Source organism: Macrobrachium rosenbergii, chromosome 5 (assembly GCF_040412425.1).
Source record: "Macrobrachium rosenbergii isolate ZJJX-2024 chromosome 5, ASM4041242v1, whole genome shotgun sequence".
Lineage (NCBI taxonomy): Eukaryota > Metazoa > Arthropoda > Malacostraca > Decapoda > Palaemonidae > Macrobrachium > Macrobrachium rosenbergii.
In genome coordinates, this window is record NC_089745.1 from 24852732 (window position 1) to 24873931 (window position 21200).

The 21200-nt window shown below is 36.8% G+C and overlaps 1 protein-coding gene across 1 annotated transcript in view; it reads left to right on the top strand.

The window, feature by feature from the left end:
* The first annotated feature begins 15455 nt into the window (after nucleotides 1–15455).
* Nucleotides 15456–21200, top strand: part of LOC136838607 (DNA ligase 1-like) — a 45129-nt gene continuing 39384 nt past the window's right edge. The window contains exons 1-2 of the mRNA XM_067103855.1: nucleotides 15456–15679; nucleotides 18202–18843. Of these exons, the coding sequence (XP_066959956.1) occupies nucleotides 15643–15679; nucleotides 18202–18843 (679 nt within the window). The 5' untranslated portion in view covers nucleotides 15456–15642. The remainder of the gene's footprint in view (nucleotides 15680–18201; nucleotides 18844–21200) is intronic.

The window sequence follows — 21200 nt, forward strand, 5'->3', positions numbered from 1 at the left end:
AACGCCTGAGATGAGAAACCCAACACTAGAACAAGTGCACAAAGTAAGTCAATAATTAAACCATAACCAAAACAACTTAGCTAAAAAAAAAAAAAAGCTGCAAAAATGCTGAAAACTGGGGCAGTCACTGCCCGATTTTTAGCATTTTTACTGTTAACTATCACTGAACCAGAAAATAAGAGGATGCACACCCCTTTAGAGATTTCACTGAAAATCGGGAAATCTTAAAAAGCGCTTTACATGAAATTTTAAAAAATGGCAAATAAACAACGTACATGAGATCAAAATAGACGATCCAAAAATAATCCTAATGACTGGGAATCACAGCCAGCTAGAGCAAGTTGGCAGACACACAATAAGCTGACAATGGGGATCTGAAAAATATTTATTTGACAGTCATGCAACATGAGCACTGGGATCATCTGTCTTTCATGAATATGAGTGTCTTTCATGAACATGAATGTCTTGAGGTTAAGCATTGATGCATATAGGACAGAAAAGTTATGGGTTTGAGGTGGAACAAACTTATTCTCACAACACTTCAACGTCTGACGTTCTGCAGAAAAAAAAAATGGTACTTGAGGATTTCAGTAATCTTGTGAATTACGCAAATTGACAATACTCAAGATTTCAAGTCGAGGAGTGACACGGAGGTTCTTCAAACTAACAAGCAAATGTTCTCAATCAATCTTGATAGCCCAGGCTTGAGAGCATTAACTGAGCTAAGCTAATCCCATTTGAAAAAGATATGTAACTATTACAGTGCATTTTGCTTACACACATGGCAAAGTTACCCGATTCTCATGGACAAATCCAAGGTGTACAAAAACACTCCATGGATGAACTCTCATTGGTAAAATTAATAATATAAACTACATCCTACATCACGAACATGATAAACAGTAATTTAAATCATACAAAATAAACAAAAGTATTAACATATTTTCCGTTTTGCAACTTAAGAAATGCGCCGAAGTTTCCTCGGCGTAATTGAGTTTTCTGTACATCGTCTAATCAAGGCAACCGAAAACAGATCTATCTTTCAGTGGTCTCGGTATAATGATGTATGAGCAGCGGCCCATGAAACTGGAACCACGGCCCGGTGGTGGCCTGGCCTATATCGTTGCCAGACGCACGATTTGGCTAACTTTATCCCTAAATTAAGTAAAAACTACTGAGGCTAGTGGGCTGCAATTTGGTAGGTTTGATGACTGGAGGGTGGATGATCAACATACCAATTTGCAGCTCTCTAGCCTTGGTAGTTTTTAAGACCTGAGGGCGGACTGAAAAAAGTGCGGACGGACAGACAAAGCCGGAACACTAGTTTTCTTTTCAGAAAACTAAAAACCATTGTTTGCGATGTTTAAAAAAATAGTTTGCCTTGATTAAAAAAAATATACAATAATGTCCGCATTTAGTTTTACTATAACTTGTCATATCGGCATTTTCATTGATAACCTTAGTAACTTTATATCAGGGTTTACGCTTTGCAGTAAATTTTCAGCAGGTTTTAGCAATCTCCAAGTACCCAATCTAAAACTGGCGTGGACGTCAAAACATTTCCAGGAAAGGTTTCCGTTGACGATATTCAACTGCAGTACTACACCCACAAAGTATTTAAATCCTATTAGCAAGACCCTGTAAATTAGTGAAAGTTGGTTCACTCTAAAGATCTCTGAGAATAAACATTCATAAACATACTAGGTTAAACTGTACCTTTGTACGAGTATAAAATTCTCACAGCGTTTCCTCCCTCGGGATAAAACACCCACTTTTTTTACTTTCCTTTCTTCACTTCCGGTACACTTTTACTTTGGGCTTGGGCTAAAGAAAGGAACCAAGTTGCCCATCCGTAGGTATTTGCAGAAAAAATGTAATGTGTGAAATAAAAGGAACAGTTTCGTGAGGCGAATTACAATCATACTACAAGCAACCAGCTTAAGGATAAGGTTATCGACCGAAGGAGGGACATCAACTTCTCAATATGAAGACCTGGGAGAGGCATCTTACCCTCCTAGCACAAGGGTAAGGAGAAAAGAATATGCATATACCGTCTAACTACCAAATACTCCTCAAAAGTTCTAAGAAATAGGGATAGGAAGCTGGGAACAATTACCTAAGTTTGAAGGCAGTTAAAAAGTCATAAAATCCACCGCTTCAGAAATTACTCCTGCCCCTAAAAAGAGGATGGGATCTTTCCCTCAAAAAAAATGTCATGGAAAGAAACCCAGATAATCACATGCGATTTTTCAACGAGTCCGAGCAGATATAGCAGAGTCCGACCTGCCCTCTACATCAAAAGGCTTCTCGGTCACCTCAGTTATTAACCCGGTATGTATCCACCCACAGAGTAAATGTTCGAAATCAGGTTGCGTTTTTTATGCTCTGTGACCCGGAATTACAATCCTTTCCCAGGCAATTTTTATTATAAGAAATTTCATTAACCAACGAGGTAAACAAGCAGGGTTCAACCTGTAGGCTTGACATTTGATATTTATATTTCTAAGACTTATTGTACAGAAAATGAGCGAATCATTCGTTTTCAGAAATAGTTAAAGTGTGTGATTAATGGAAAATGTAATCTTAGTGTGTTTATATTTGAAGAATACTATTGGAAAATTTGAAAAACAATCTGCGGACTTCAACTCTTCATACTTACGGAGTGCGGAGACGTCTCAGCTCTGCATTCTTTTACTAGGCTCGTATCTCGCGTAATTCGTTAAATCTCCGTGCTTTGACTACGCTGGTGGACACACGAATATAAGCCGTAAGAACCAGCATGCCCGACTTGCGAGCTCCCTATCTTTCTCTATGTACTGTACAAGATGCCAACGTCGTGCATAAGCTTAATGGGAATGATGAACGACTTTGGGTTGGAACTTCCTAGTTCATTACCACGTAAGAAAGCAGATTGGTTTCCAGCAATAGCTATAACTTTGTTTATCGTCTCCGCCGTACAGCCCTATTCATATACTGTATATACCATGCGACCTGAAGAACAACTTTGGGTCATCAGTGTCCAAAATCACTTTATTTTGGCTTTACTTCTTAACTAACGATATTTACGCAGAAATTAATAAAAACGGAATCGCAAGAACCCTGTTCTGCAATTTCTGCTCATTTTGCAGTATTTTCGCAGAACTGCTAAAAGGTAATTAGTTGGGTTTTAGTTTCCTGTAAAAGAAAACTCTTGAGATGGCTCTGTCTGTCCGTCCGCACTTTTTCTGTCCGCGCTCAGATTTCAAAAACCACTGAGGCTAGAGGGCTGCAAACTGGTATGTTGATCATCCACCCTCTAATCATCAAGCATACCAAATAGCAGCCCTCTAGTCTCAGTAGCTTTTATTTTATTTAACGTTAGCCATGGATCGTACGTCTGGCACCGCATTATATGCTGTACAGAAAACTCGATTGCGCCGAAGACTGTTCGGCGCATTTTTTACTTTGTGGGGTGGGGGGAGCCAGCTAAAAGGAAAACTGGGGCAACGTTGATACAGAAGGGCATAAAGATTAGACTGTGCTTACGCGTTTCATGACTGTCCAAGCCGTGCTGCAGTGTATAACACTATCCTAGGACAAAATTTCCCACTTTAGTAGTTTTTTTAGAACGAGTTCCAAATTAAGCTAAGCCTAGGGAACGTACTGGGTTTAAAAAGGCAGTGTCGCACTAATTTCTAGTTAGTTTTAACCGAGTCAAACTGGACGTCAATTACCTAATATAAGCATTTACAAGCGACGTCGCACAGTTTCGCCGATATACCATCAGCTATGACTGGGGACGGAGTGACAAGCTGAATCAACATACAAACTGGAAGTGTGATTAGCCTGCCCTGCCAGGATTTTCCTTAATAACTGCGGGGAAATTGAAGACGAAATCTCCGGGAAATTACCAGCTATACTTGACTACCTCGGAGTTACAAGTGTTCATGTACGAAGGGCACTGAAATGTCAAATACATAATTAAACTTCTAACAGAGTGAAGGCTTGTAGTACTATTTAGCATTTCGACCACCATAAAAAATTTTGCTCTTTGCTGTTAGTGTTCTAGACTTTCCATTCAATTACTATTTCACATAACTAGAAACAAACTCATAGTGCTAGTAATTCAGCCATTACGACAAAAGCAACAACTCTAAGAAATTATTAATATTATGAGAGAGAGAGAGAGAGAGAGAGAGAGAGAGAGAGAGAGAGAGAGAGAGAGAGAGAGAGAGTTAATCATCTGAGCGATAAATGAGAACGATAAATGTCAATCAATCGCATATCTAATATCTTCCGATTATAAAGTGAACCGTCGACTACATTCACATAGGAGCTTTTTTCACGCTATTTGGACATATAAAACACTCAAATGAAATGCAGTATTATAAAATGGCACCATCTTCAGGCAAATGCTATGAGTTCGGGTCGTTTCGGCCGTAAGTCATTTAGGCCGTAAGCACGTTTACGTGCAAAATGGGCGCCGTGTTTAGTACCAGCCCCTTGGGGATGTACGTAAAACATAAAATAATAACGGTAAATACCATAAACAAAACGGTAAATACCATAAACATAACGTCTTACATTGTTTTGGATGTTACGGCCTAAGTGACTTACGGCCGAAACGACCAGGACAGAATGCTATTGCCGACAGACTGGAGGGGTTGTTGGGCCTAGTTGCGTGTCTAGGCCTAAGTATAACTTTGACACACTTAGTAAACCTGCTTTCTATTATTTCTGCGTCTAGCAACTCAGCGATCTGTACAAGTGCAGTACTTTGAAAAACTGAAGATAATACTATAAAACAGCTGCACCCATACGTCGCTATACTATGCAAGATCTCAAGTTGTGGGGTGTGGTCTACGAGAGGGAAGCCCCCAGCCTGGTCAGGACACTGCATCCTCTCGGTTAAGGGGTGGTCAAGAACAGATTATAGGATTAAGGCCAAAGGCAAAGCGCCGGGACCTATGAGGTCATTCAACGCTGAAATGGAAATTGACAGTAAAAATGTTTGAAAAGTGTAACAGGTTAAAAACTCGCAGTTATACTAAGAATTAATTGTTTAGAGAGGTTGGAAAGGAAGACGGAAGAAAGATATGAAAGCAGGTCCAGTAAAAGGAATGAAAAGGGTTGCAGCTAGGGGCCGAAAGGATGCTGCAGAGAACCTGAAGCAATGCCTATTGTGCATCGCATGGGGTGCACTCACGGCATTAGCCACCTAAGGAGGAAGGGGGCGATAGTCAAGATGGAATGGAAATGGAGTGGAATATAGAATTTAGGCCAAAGGCCAAGCGCTGGGACCTATGAGGCCATTCAGCGCTGAAAGGAAAGCACACAGTAGTGTGTTTTGAAAGGTGTTAAAGGAAAACCTCGCAGTTGCACTTTGAAATATTTGAGCTAGGGGCCGAAGACATGCTACAAAGACCTTAATTAATGCCTACAGTGCCCCACGTGAGGTGCACTGACGGCACTAACACCCTGTTGCATCCCTGTTGAAAGTGTCTACAAACCTAGACCTATAGATGTAGGCTTGCCCAAATTGCCTTTCAAGGCGGTCTTAGGATTCATAAAATGGCTTAATATTCACGTAGCATTCATAATGTAGACATATTTGCCATTTGCAACTATTAAAAGATTGAAATTTATTCATATAGGCTAGTACCCATGTCGCGAAGACTGATCGGCGATCGCTGACCCAACACTCAAGTTGACAGGAAGCCATTTCTCAACTGATTAAGGCATACCTGCTTAATTTCTTCGAAAGACACTAGTTACACTTTTGAATGGCAAATCCTGATAACTTAACTGTATGTTGCCACACTAAATAATGTAATACCATGGCAAGGAACATACCGAACTTCCAGAAGCGGTACCTCATCAGTGGTTACTTCATCGACTTCCCTCCTCCCTTTGAGAGTCTGTCTTGTAACTTTTCCCGTAGCTTGGCGCGGAAAGAGAGCTGGTACATTGGTTCTACTTTATCAAAACTTTATTTAAAAAATAACCATATAGTGGCAAAATTAATTTTAAATCGGTTTAATTCTATTTTTAAAATGTAATTGCATTGTTATTGTGATTTTTCGAAATTTAGAACAAAAGAGAAAGCGCCACTGGGGAAGTTGAAGTTTTAAAATGCAGCCAGTGCGTTGAAGACTTCATTTTCACCGGCAGACAACCAAGTTTTGCACACTATACCATTTTAAACAGCCCACTGAGCCAAGTCCGTCCTCCGGTGCAATGCAAAAAAGCCAGTAAATGCTTTCTGTTTCTCCACTAATAAAAATGTAAAGTTGGTAACAGAAATGTCGAATCAAACAAGACTTACATCATAGGCGACTTGCAACTGGTAAGTGCATCAGCCCATAGAGCGTCAAAAACATGGAGCGTGTGACCTCAGGCAGCCATATTGAGAGGTCTCGGCAACTTTGCTTTTTTTTTCCTCTTGTTTAATCATCATAAGAAAATGTTATTTTTTGTAGGTAAATTAACCATGACTGTGAATTATATTTCGAAATATTGCTATTCTGAGGTTTATTGTAGTGAAGTATAGAATTTTGCATTCTAAACCATACAGTATAATCTCAAATATTTTATTATTATTATTATTATTATTATTATTATTATTATTATTATTATTATTACTTGACCCAATTTCACAGAGAAAAAATACCTTACAAAAACAGGTTGACTTAAGCACTCCAACCATTGTGGTCAAGTCCTAAGCATCTGCTCTTTGATCTAATCAATGTCTAACATAAATGGTTCCTGTAAATTACAGGACTTTCTTTGCATACAGTTACTAAACACTAACTAAACAGTAATATACAATCATTAAACACAAACACTCACTGTACATTTACATTCACACTTACTGTACACTCACACTCACTAAACACTCAGACTTACTATACACACTCAGTAACACTACTCACTGAATACTCAACACTCACTTGGCACTCACTATACACTAAACGCTCACTAAACACTCATTAAAACACTAAACACTCATTAAACATTCACTATATACTCACTATACCCTAAACATTCACTAAATATTCACTAAGCACTAACTATGCACTCAATCCTAAACATTCATTAAACACTCAACATTCACTAAGCACTCACTATACATTAAACATTCACTAAGTACTCACTATACACTAAACATTAAGCAATCACTATACATTAAACACTCACTATACTGAACACTCATTATACACTAAACACTCATAAAACACTAAACACTCAATAAACATTCACTAAATACTTACTATACCTTAAACATTCACTAAGCACTAACTATACACTCAATCCTAAACATTCATTAAACACTCAACATTCACTAAGCACTCACTATACATTAACATTCACTAAGTACTCACTATACACTAAACATTAAGCACTCACTACACACTAAATGCTCACTCAACATTAAGCACTCACTATACACTAAATGCTCACTAAACGCTCAATAAACATTCACTAAATACTCACTATACCTTAAACGCTCACTAAACATTCACTAAGCACTAACTATACACTCAATCCTAAACATTCATTAAACACTCAACATTCACTAAGCACTCACTATACATTAAACATTCACTAAGTACTCACTATACACTAAACATTAAGCACTTACTATACACTAAACACTCACTATACCGAACACTCACTATACACTAAATGCTCACTAAACACTCAAATAAACATTCACTAAATACTTACTGTACTATACCTTAAACATTCACTAAGCACTAACTATACACTCAATCCTAAACATTCATTAAACACTCAACATTCACTAAGCACTCACTATACATTAAACATTCACTAAGTACTCACTATACACTAAACATTAAGCACTCACTATACACTAAACACTCACTATACACTAAATGCTCACTAAACGCTCACAAAACACTAAACGCTCAATAAACATTCACTAAATACTCACTATACCTTAAACGCTCACTAAACATTCACTAAGCACTAACTATACACTCAATCCTAAACATTCATTAAACACTCAACATTCACTAAGCACTCACTATACACTAAACATTCACTAGGTACTCACTATGCACTAATCATTCACTAGGTACTCACTATGCACTAAACATTCACTAAGCGCTCTCTAAACACTCACTAAAACCAAAAACCATTAAACCCTAAACACTCATTAAACACTAAACAGTCACTGAACATTCATTAATCACTCACTAAACATTCACTAAACCCTAAACACACATTAAACATTCACTAAAACCCAAACACTTTCACACTAAACATTCACTAAACCCTAAACACTTACTCATTAAACATTCATGATAAAAAAAAATTCACAATCACACTAAGACCCGGCTCAATTTGCGCAGTTACCAGACCTTTCAAAATGGCTGCAAGGCTCTGCAGCACCACCCCGGTGGAAGACCACTGAACTACATAGTACTGGTATACAGATAGCATCTCCAGATATTTACCCTCTATGGCATCAGCCCCGGGCCAGGATTCGAACTTATTTAGACAACAACTGTTGTAGGTTGATTTGACTATTCAGCTATTAAGAGATATGTTAATATCGAATCTGCTTTACATATTCCTTTCAAATTCAAATTATGAACTTAAATTCAATATCAACCCACTCCACAATGGGAGGTGCTATTTAGTAAGCTTGTAACACTTGGTTAATTATGAAGTTAAGTCAAATATACACATGTAACCTTTTACTCAATGCTAATCCATAAATATCACTCAGTATCAAATTCACTATACCCCAGGATTAACTGTTAAAGAACGGATATTGTAACTGATGATCATCAACCCTGGCTAGGACTCGAACCTGGTCTTGTTTGGATATTGTAATTATTGATTGATTTTACTATTCGACTATCAAGGTAATGTGTCTGTATATATGTGTGTGTGTATATATATATATATATATATATATATATATATATATATATATATATATATATATATATATATATATATATATACATATATATATATATACATACATACATATATATATATATATATATATATATATATATATATATATATATATATATTATATATATATATATATATATATATATATATATATATATATATATATATATATATATATATATATATATATATATATATATATAACAGAGTTGGAAAACACAGACCTGCTTGGATGCGAATTGCTGTATGATAAGGGAGGCTGGAGAATGAAGGAGACTTGAGGAAGATATAGCACAGAAATGCTGTAGAATTTCCTAGAAGCCCTTTGCATCAAGGGGAAAAGTTAAGTATACCTTAGTTTAACCAGACCACTGAGCTGATTAGCAGCTCTCCTAGGGCTGGCCCGAAGGATTAGATTTATTTTACGTGGCTAAGAACCAATTGGTTACCCAGCAACGGGACCTACAGCTTATTGTGGAATCCGAACCACATTATAGCGAGAAATGAATTTCTATCACCGGAAATAAATTCCCCTAATTCTTCATTGGCCGGTCGGAGAACGAAAGCGGGGCCAGCAGAGTGCTAGCTGAGAACGGTACCCAACCTCCCAATGAGGAACTGCGTGAACTATTATTATTATTATTATTAAAATAGTTTAACCAGACCACTGAGCTGACTAATCAGCTCTTATATGAAGGATTAGGATGAAATGCCAGGTCTTAGGTCATTATGATGATGAATAAATGAAAATGAAGTTTAAAAGAAAAACTGTATAACAAATATCCTGAAACGCATGTATACAATAAATACATTTGCTCGTTTCATGCATACAAAAAAAAATTAAAGATTAAAAAAGAATAAAATAAATTTCATAAAAATCAAAAATTAAAATTCAGAATTACAATTTTTTTTAAATACAGGCTTCTATATTTTCATTTTTTACTTGGATTTATATTTTGTCTAGTTCCTTTTTAATGAAAGATAAAATTGGGATGACTGAAAATGTATAAGATTCTGCCCACTGTTGATTATATTTTGGACAGTCCATTGACATGTTTGAAATATCAACTTTGCATTCTGGGCAAGGAGGAATATGGTGTTCATCAAGTGTCCATGTAGGAAGAAGCGTCAGAATTACTTGTGTTTGTCTCTCTGACTTGATGAGCTCCATTTTCCAACGCTGGATTTTATCTGTTTCAACTTATTATTTATAGGTTCCTCGTTCCATATGTTTTGCCATTTATTTGTAATGGTTGTTTTTATATTCTTAAAAATTGGGATTTTTATAAAAACTGCTTCTTTAGCTGCTTTAAATTTCCTTTGATGGGCAGGGATCCAAATTTAAATTTTTTCCATTATTATACAAGTGGAGTTCATATTTAAACAATATTATTTTTGAGTAGTGCTTGAGGAGTCGCTAAAAATAACAAAATTATTGAATGTTACTTGCTTTAGTAATGCATTGCATCTTGAAGACTGAGGCATTATTGCAAAGATAACTGATATGACTTGTTCTGGGATATAGCAATATCCTACTCGATGTTGTTTTACCCATCTGTATAAATCCGTAATGTGAATGCTTTCGTCTTATATGATCTATGGTTTTATGTCTATGGTGTTCCAGAAATATAAAACTTTTTTGATAAATACAAAACTGATGTATATACAGTATAAAATATAATATAATGGTATTATCATTATTCAGAACATGAAACCTATTCATATGGAACAAGCCCACAGGGGCCATTGACTTGAAATTCAACCTTCCAAAGAATATGGTGTTCATTAGGAAGAAGCGAGAGGAGGTAAAGGGAAATACATAAAGGGATCCCATTTATTAAAAAAGAAAAAATAAATTAGTAAATAAATAGATACAAAATGTTTTATAATGCAAGGAGAATAGTATTAGGGTAGTAATGCATTGCATCTTCTTTTGAACTTCAGAAGTTCCAATCGCACGACATCCTCAGGGAGGCTGTTCCACAGTCCAACAGTGGGAGGAATAAAGGACCTCTGGAACCGAGATGTTTTTTTTTGCTGGTGCTGCTGTTCAGCGAATCTGGTTGACAAAGGGGATCAAGGATCCATTGCGAATATGAAAGATCTCTGTTGAAATACAACTTACGAAAAAGTGACCAACAAGAGCCCATCCGTCGATGGTCCAGGTCGTAACTGCTACGATTTGGAAACAGAAACCCTGTCACTACGAACCACTCTATCTAAATGAGATATATCTCTGGCAGAAGCAGACATCCATATCGGAGAACAGTATTCTAGTTAGAAATGATTGAAAAGATCAGCTCCGCTCGGAGATATTGTTTATTATAGAAATATTTTGACTGAACAATACAGAAAAAGATGTATATGATGCAATACAGGTGTGACAACTTGAACCATTTACCCAAATGATGTGGGAAGTTTACCGTCTTTTGCTTATTTTTTACGTAAAGCCCCGCGGGACGTCATATTTAGTGCCAGAAACATAAAACGTAAAGAGAAAACAAAAGACGGTAAATTTCTCACATGTTTTCAGTAATTTTCCCTAAGTTACTCACCTGTACTGCATCATATACACTCTTCTTAAGAATGGTGGGTGTTATCTTAAGCTGGTCTCCGAAGGTAACCGAAGAGCAGGAAAACACAGATCTAACCTAGTGTGTTTTTTTTTTTGTCTTCCACAACTATCCACTCATCTCCAGTCTGACTTATAGCTCGAAATCATGTTGGGCTGCTTTCTCGAACTCTTCTAATAACTATATTAAACAGATGAAAAAATCACCTAAGGGAAGTAAAAGGCAATTTTACTCTTTATGGTTCAGTGTTGTAAGGACTGAAATAGAATATACGAAAATGGAATCTAGTTTCGCAGGCTAAGCAACCGTGTACCAAATTATATCTGTCATTTCTAGATTTTTCCTACCTCAGATACATATTTTACAAACGTCTTTTGCTTCAGCTCCTAAAGCAATTTTGGAATACCATCTCATAAAGACTTAAGTTGACGGAACACCACTAAGGGAAATAAAGACAGGAGAACCTAGAAACTCAGAGCCTTATGAAGAAATGTATCTTGGTATCAAAGTAGGGACTGAGCTAAATAATATACCAGAATTAAAATATTTTGGGCCAAACTATTTCGAGTTTTTTTTTTTTTTTATGGAGGCTGCCTATAAAAGTTAAACTTCCTTTTGATGCATGCATTGGTTCATTGAAGGCAGTAAGTCCAGAAGTTGTTCAAGATGTAGAATTACCATCCTTAATTCACCTTGTATCTTCTTTTAGCTATGCAGTAAAGCCTGATATTCAGAGTACTGAAAGGTTGCTTAGTAACTCCCTTGAAAGACTTGATGTCAACCCTTTTATGAAGCCAGAATTATTTTGTAGCAAAGTGGCATCAATTAGGCAAATTGACGATACATTGTTCCAAATTTATCCAGCTTTATGCAATTTATGTTTGCCCCACCCATGTGCTGCAATTAAAAGATTTTTTTACCACAAATAAGATGAAAACTAAAATAAGAAATAGGTTACCAGCTAAAACACTTCCAGGTTTGCTCCATACATATATTTGCTTTCATCCACGCACTTTTTGGAGTCAGTTTCTGGGTTGAAATGACGCTTTTATTCATAACTTTTAACCTATTCCCAGCACTCATATCAATGAGACATTCCTTTTGATTAAAAATCCATGCCCTACAAAGCTGCTTTAGTATATAGGAATTCAAAGTTTATTGGCTCTATTTTTGCAATATACGCATTTTTTCACCAATTACTCATTGTTTACTTATCATATTCATTATAGAGCTCCCGTAATGGACATGTCCAGTACTTTGTGACTAGTTTTAAGCCAGAAAATATATTTAAAGTTCAGCAATATTGATAAAGGTTATGCTGTGTTTTTTCTCACAGTTTGTAATGAACAGGGACAGATATCCATAGAATTCTACCAGATTCCTATTCCTCATTAGAAACCTTCTGTTAAAAAATGATGAGTTTAGCATAAAAGAAATCAATGAGTTACAGTCCTCTGTTCCACGATTTGTTGCACATTTGCCACAACAAAGGTTCATCTTCCTCTTGAGCAGGGCATTTCTGTTCTATAAGACCTCCCCTTTGACAACAGAGACACATGGCGATATGATATATGCGTCATAGTTATACTACCCCACCCAACTTCATCTTATCATGATTTTCATAAATCAAGTCTCTCACATTTGGATCACATTTTGATAAACCGGCAGCTGGGTTATCAGAGATAATGGAAATCTCGTTCCCAGTATTCTCGACATTATGCAGTAATTCATTTCTTGAAGACAGGGGGCTTATGAGTTTTCCCTTCGATTCTTCACTCGATACATCGCGTATCATTATTCTGAGTGAAAGCTTAAAAAATCTTATAGCGTCATCTCTCTCCTATTCAGTTCCATAACTGTTTTCTTCCCAGTAACTGTACTGTCAGCAGCTTGAATTCCTCTTAAAGACTCTTTGTCTTTCTTTTTCTTTGTCATTCTGCTTATTATCTGGAGACTCAACGGTCAGAGGGTTCTTCTGAGCAATCTTTATTCCTCTTCTTGACAGCACCAGCATAAGAAGAATTCGATGCGTCAGAGCTGGCTACCTCTCAGTCTTATCGGTGACCTCATCTTCCACTTCATCCACCTTTACAGAAATATAATCAGTTATATGCCCTAGTGTCAGCCCTAGCTTGGCTTTTAAAGTTTTCTATCTCATGTTTCAAATGATATCGCGGCACTGTCCAATGAACACACATCGCAGATCCAGTTTACTTTCTGTAGGTTTTCACTTTTCACTCCATCAAGACCGGCAAAAGACCTGAGGCCTTAAATAAAATCCTACAAAATTTTTACGGGAATAATAATATTTACACATAAAAACACATTATGGCAAGGCATACAATTACCAACCCACAGCATGGGAAACGCTGTAGAAGAAAAACACTGTTATAAATAATACAGTACCGGTACTCTCATTAAGCTTACGACACTGTAGACTAAGGAAATAAATAGAGGGTAAAATGAAATACAAAATAGAGGCAGATATAATAAGGCAAATGATAATACCCTCTTATGTTTAAACAGTATAACAAAAGACGAATTTAGTGTAAATAATGGCATCAGGCAAGGATACAATGTTTTCTTGCAGATACCATAGAGTGTCGTGAAAAAATTGGATCCGTTTTTCTCGACAATCCTTCACAACGTTCAGGTAAGCGAGGAGGAGTGGGTAAGCAAGCGGCAGAGTTCGTGGTTCCCGTTTTTCTGTAAATATGTGTGTGTGTCCGGCCAGTTGCCTGTATTGTCAGAGGAATATCGGAGAGGCTCTTTTTTTTTTTTTAAATAATTCAAGTACATTCTTTGGTAAAATAACATATGAAGAAATTTTGAAAGGGAACCGAGGTGACGACGAGACATGCAGAGGGGCGATATCTGGCGATGTGCGTCTTTCTCGAGGGCATATCAGTGAGGTAAGCTAAGCACTCTCCATGTCGTCACTTCCCCAGCCAAATTGTTCATTTTATAGTCAAGAGCCGGTTCATTTAGTTTGCAAAGCTAATCCCCTGTACATTTTTGCCATCCGAGGCTTGATATGGTTAATATTTGGTTAAAGTGTAGCCTGATTATTTCGAAGTAAGTTTTGTATAAAATTGTAATTTCCAGAAGCCATATTTTTTGAGATTTGTGTAACTTTTTCAGAGTTGTGTTGTACCTGACCGTGTGGTCCTTGTGCGTTAATGTATGTTAAATTTAAAAGTCTCTTTTTAACTAAAATTGTAACACCTACTGTACCTGGTCTTGATGGACCTTCGCTTCGATGTTTTGCTGTTAGTGGCCGTCAGACCTGATCATCCCAGTCCCATACCATCCGGGACTTAGAACCCTCCCAGTCCTGGGGACAAATTCGCGACAGAGAGGCTAGAAAAAAGTAGGATTTTTTTTAAACCAGCTTTCTTTTATGTTGACGATGATTTGGTATTATCCCAATCTCTTGACAACACAAAGAGGATTATTATAATATATTTTACTGAAACAGCCTATATACATGGAATCAATATAAATAAAGACAAAATGTATAATAATATCTAATGAGAGATATAATACAGGTAACACAGAAGATCCTAAAGTAATGGTACTAAGATAGTGGAGGAAGGGACATACTTGGGAGTAACTACATTTAAAGACCTGTTTTCTAAAACATTTTAAGAAGTGCTTCCTGAAAGCAAGACATGGGAAGCAAATTTCTTAACATCAGTGATAAGTGAAAACTGCAGCGTAGAAGAAGACAATTTATTATCATATAAAGAAGAAACTGATTTAAAGCACATCCTGTTGTTGTATTGTTCAGCATACAGTGAAATAAAGAGGTAAAAATTGTTCACCAGCCATACTAGGCTAATAGCTTTATTTTTACAGAACTTAGCGGGTAAAAATTAACGCTAGGAAATACACAGCGAAACAAAATTTCGAATTGTAGGAAAGCAAAAGTGGAAATTGAATAAACACAAGTAAATTAAAAATCGAGAGCCGCTGTAGATATTCATTCCTCATGTTACTACTACAAGTGTTACTGCACCCCGTGAGAGGACTGGAGGGAACCGAATGCCGAACCACGACATTTCTCACATCAGCGACAACTAATCCTACGCCATGAACTGAACTAATGTCCTGTTGACAATTTTCGCAAAACGCAATGGACCAGTTACTTATTGCTAAGCTTAGTGAATATTGTAAGTATCAAAACCCGCTGTTTTGCACGAAGAAATGTTATTCTAGTTTTAGAATGTAGGAATTATCCTAGTTAGGCTAAGCTAAGCTTATCCTTGGGTATTCAGGCTGCATTTGCACTATTGTTGCAGGTGTTTAGAACATCAGAGAGCCATATAGGCTAATGTTAGCTTAGGTTGCTCAGAAAATATCACATCAGTACTTTCATAGTCCAGTTACTTGGCTAAGTCAGGTTAGGAAGAATTCTCGCTTCCTAGGTCAGGACATGGCATTTTGGGAAATCTGTGCCCTTCGTTCTCACCTGACCCCTCTGGCAGCTTTAGGGAAACGAAAAACCAGGGTTTTTAGGTGGGGGAATGCAACCAACCTAACCCCCATTCAAACTTTGTTCCTTGAAGGATTGTGCAGAGAGAATAAAGATATGTAGTCACTTAGGTTATTTTTCGTTAGACTCCAGCCACCTCCGCTTTATAATTTATATTTTCTTGGGTAAATCACATCAAAACATAAAATTTCTTCTCAATACATAACCTTCAGCAAATGCCTAATAGCAGAGAAAAATAAGGACTTTAGGTAAGACAATACCAGCCCCCCCTCCATAACTAATGCAAAATTGTAACCAGTAAACATCCCTAGTTTACGTTAGGTTGGTATTTTTTGTTCTTTTACTACCTTAAGGCCATTTTTGTGCAGAAAATCCAAAATGGTTTTTCATGCAAAAATGGCTAGCTGGCACCTTTGGAAATGGCTGGCTGAGAAAAATGTCACTTATGGGTAGATTAAATATTAGTAGCTCCGCGGCAGCAATTTCCTTCTACCTTGACTTTTTCTACAGTTTTTTGGTTGCTAATTATGGATTTACCCTTAATTTTTGTCACACAAATTTAATTAACCTGTAATAAACCCCTGAAGTCCATCCAACAGGGGGTTTCCATACGCGATCTTCGCAAGACAGAGCACGGGTATGTCTGTTTGGAAGGGTGCATATCCCGTCCGGCAAGTGCAATAACTTGTTAACGTATGGGGCCAGTACTAAACACGGCGAAGGGACACTCCATTTGGCTGACAACAAACAAATGCACCGCCAGTATCAGAAGTCCTAAAAGTGTAGAAAAAAACCAGTTTCCAAGGTAAAAACAGGCACAGAGCTAATACTTAGAAATTACCCACTCGTGGTCTTCCCATCTTTTAACTTTACGGCATCAGAACAGCCTGGTAGGAACATTGCTTCAATTCTATCTGGTAATGTTTGTTGAGTTAGTGATAATAATGCTATGGATCATTTACAGTCTGAGATGAGTAGGGTAAACACTCGGGACGTGAGACACTGGAACATTCCTCCACTGTTTGGACACTTCCAGAAAATGCATTCGAATGCGCCCCCATTAGCATCAGTGAGACTTGTGCCCCCTCTACACAACACGCTGAGACCTCTACGTTCCTATTAGAGTAACAGTCTTCTCCTAAATTATGAAATAATGGCATATTTCTGACTAAACAGATATTGCGCTGTGCGAAGTGCTAACTTACTGGCCATGATGCTCTCGAAACTTTTACTTAAAAAGCTTTAAAAGTGGACGAGTGACGCCATCTCGATATTTTCCGAGTCACTTGTGTAAATAAACTGCCCATTTCCTGTGCTAAATCTGCAAAATATTTGTACCCATAGATGCTGATACCGTTTACATGACATCAGTGGTAAACGCTGGCGCCTTTGGGATTGGACAGGGAACTCTAGCGAATTTTCGGGATGCCAGAGCGCTAGATAATATTTAAATAACTAGGTAGCTAAACACCAGAATAAGGTTATAAATTGATTAAATGTATTATGTGTTTATTATAATTCATTTGAAAATATTTGTTGTTGGAGCAAACCAGATTCCTGAGACAAATTTCAACACTTTTGCTGTGAACACATTACGATGTAGCTGTTTGTCACGTTTTCCTATCTTTTTTTTTTTATTTATTAATATATATTACATACAGTGTAATATATATATCACATGCACAGTGTTAAGTTTTGTCAAATATAATGGTGTGTAAGTAATAATTTTGGATTTAAGACCTTTATTTCAGTCCTGTATTTTGACATCATGGCATAGATAGACTCTTGTACCAGTTCAAGATAAATTGTCATACTCAACTTTCTTGCATTTTTGCCAAAGTGGTAACACTCATATTTACACATGTAATGTGTACATATGAGTGTTACCAAGTAGTATACTGTACATAGTTATACGGACTTAAGTAAATGAAAAGTCCTAACAATAAAATACTACATTTCCATCATAAACAGTTCACTAATGTTTCCAACATCTTCATTAGGCTGCACAGCATTGCCAACCATCGGAGAGCAGTTTTTTCAGACATTTTGAAATTTATATTATACTGTATAAATTATTGTTCCCGGGTCCGTTGCTGTTGAATAATGAAGATCCAGATAATCAAGGGATTACTGTATAATGAGAGATAAGTACTAGAAAAATAAATATTAGAAAGATTTACTGTATATTTTTTCTTTCAGGTGACAACCTTCTTGGTGAAAAAAGAGATCCAGAGGCTAATAAGATAAAGAAAACTAAGAGGAAGTCAGAATTGAAAGAACTGGCTGAATCAAGAACCACTGTCAATGAACTGGCAAATAGAAGTTTTACAAAGAAAAATAATTCAAAGAAAAAAAATGTTAATGAAACATGTGATTTTAATGAACATGATAGTACTGGAAGTGAACTGAAGGAGAATCATTGCTCATCCCAAGATATCTCTAATGACAACAAATCATCTACTGATGCACCTGATAAAGTATTGGACAAACTTCATAATCCTCCTCGGGTAACTAAAGATGGTTTCAAAATTGTTTCATCAATACCTGAAGACGACTCAGATGTATCAGATGCATTTGAATCTGATCTTGGAGAAGAAGAGGATGGCTCACCTTGGAAGAATTTTTCAAAAGTTCCCCTTGGAGTTAGTGGAAAAGAGAAAACCACTGAAGATGGTTTCAAGATTGTATCTGATATCCCTCCAGATGATAGCGATGTTAGTGATGCTTTCACTGATGATGGAGATTGTGATAATACTGGAGAAGACATGATACTGCGCAGAAAGGAACTTGGGGAAGCCAAGTCCCTTAACAAACATATGCTGGAAATGATTGATGAATTTGGTAAGAACAGTTCTTGTCTTTTAGCCAAGCATTTTAAATCCACAATTTTTGCCTAAAAATCATGAATATAAGCATTATATTTTCTTTAGTATAGTAACATAGTTGAGGAACTTAACATGAAAAATTAAACAACTGTAGAAAGTGTGTAGGGATAACTGCTGTACTTAAAAATTTAGTCTTCCCTATGATAATAAGTAAGACCATATAGAGTAAGCTAAAAGCTGATATAAATCATGAGAAGAATACTTCACACATCCTTATTTTATTTGATTTTATATTTGTTCCGACATAGTACTGTATACAAACCTTCGTCCTGTGTAGGAATACCTACATGCACAAACTTGGTTTGGGAATTGAAACTTGTCAACAAGGTAATTACAGGTTTGTGTGTTTGTGTGTGTGTGTGTATGTAGTGAGGAGGGGATGGAGTTCCAGTCACTCAGCAGGATAAATCCTGACTTAGTATTTAGTTCACTGATGCAACTCTGCAGTACTGAGCTACAATAGAGGAGGTGATATTTTCTTTTTTGTGTGTGCTTGCATGTTTTGAAGAACGTTTGTTCTAAATTACATGATTGTCTTTGAACACTCTTGATGCTGAGGTATCCAAGTTTGTGCTTTTATGTACCAGAATTCATGTCCCCCATGATACTGACCTTCATGAATTTTGCACTTTGCTACAAGTGCAAGAGGAGCAAGGAGGTGTCTTTGGTTTTGCCAGGAAGCAATACACCTTTTACTCTAAAGAGTACATCAGCCTCCATCCATGCTGATGCTGTGACTGTCCACTGAGTCTGTGTTTCATTGGCCTCCTTTCCTGGACATTGTGTCTAGGGGTCGGAATTAGTGGGATGTCCTTTACTCTCATTTTGCTATGTCCCAGTGCACTGATGGTGAGTGTTTCATGCTGGCTTGTTGAGAAGACTCGGTGACACACTGTCCTTTGCTTTTCAAGATGCTTCAAACCTTCTGTTGGACTCTTAGGAATTGCTGAAAGATCTCTGACCATCATTCAGGATGGCAGGTAAGTCCATCTTGGTCCTTTCTGTATGCAGTTGGCTTTGGTCACAGCATCCTTTGCTAATGGTGCTTTGTTCCTCCACAAACACAAACCTTTGGTCTTTACATATTATTATTATTATTATTATTATTATCTTATTAGGTTTACTTATGGGCTTTCAACAGGTTTTTCTGTTGTATTATGATGTGATTTACATGATTTTGAGGTTTATTTATCGCAAATCCATCTTATCCTTAGGCATGGGCAATGATATATTGTATACAAAATTGGTTACGACTTGTCAGAATACTGCACCCCTTCTCTGTTTGCTAATTGGCAAAACTGCAATCAGTAAACACAGTTTTGCTTTATTAACTATGGAGAGGGGGCATGTATTCTGACAAGTCGGAATTGTTTTATTAATTTTGGTATACAGTATATTATTTTCAGGAAGGATAAGTATTCATCATGCGATGGAAATAAACCTCAAAATCATTCAAATCACATCATAATACAACAGAAAAACCTATATTTTATGTTGAAAGCAATTAATGTCCATAAGTGAAATAATACCATTATTGCATTATTATTATTATTATTATTATTATTATTATTATTATTATTATTATTCAGTAGATGAAACCTGTTCACATGGAACAAGCCCACAGGGGTCATTAACTTGGAATTCAAGCTTCCAAAGAATATGGTGCTCATTAGGAAGAAGGAAGAAGAAGTAAAGAGAATTACAGAAAGAAGAGATACCACCTACTGAAAAAGAAAAAATATATAAATTAATAAATAGATAAAAATGTACTAAATTGCAAGAACAATAGTATTAGTGAACTTCTGTAGTTCCAACTGCACGACATCCACCGGGAGGCTGTTCCACAGTCCAACGGTGAGAGGAATAAAGGACCTCTGGAACTGAGAAGTTCGACAGCAAGGCACATTTACTGCAGATTTTAAGATAACCTCAGTTTTAGCCTTTTGATAAGGCATCATTTAAGAACTTTGAAGACACCTCTCTTTTAGCTCTTGCTGTGGCAAAGTGTGTTAGTGCTTCAAGCCCTTTCTTGTATGTGGGCTCTGTGCTAGTGGTAATCTCTCTCTTTTCTTTCATTGCTTAGAGAAAAGATATGTAAGTGAAAGCCCTTCTCAGATTTGTAACAGTGCCTAATTTAACTGCTTTGTTAGGCAAGGAAGAAGTGGCTGTCTTTTGTCCAGTTAGAACTCTTAAGGGTTTATATTTGTGAGCTTCAAGCCATTTCTTGTATGTGGGCTTTGTTCTAGTGGCAACCTCTCCCTTTTCTTTCATTGCATAGAGAAAGATTAGAAGTGAAACCCCTTCCCAATTTGT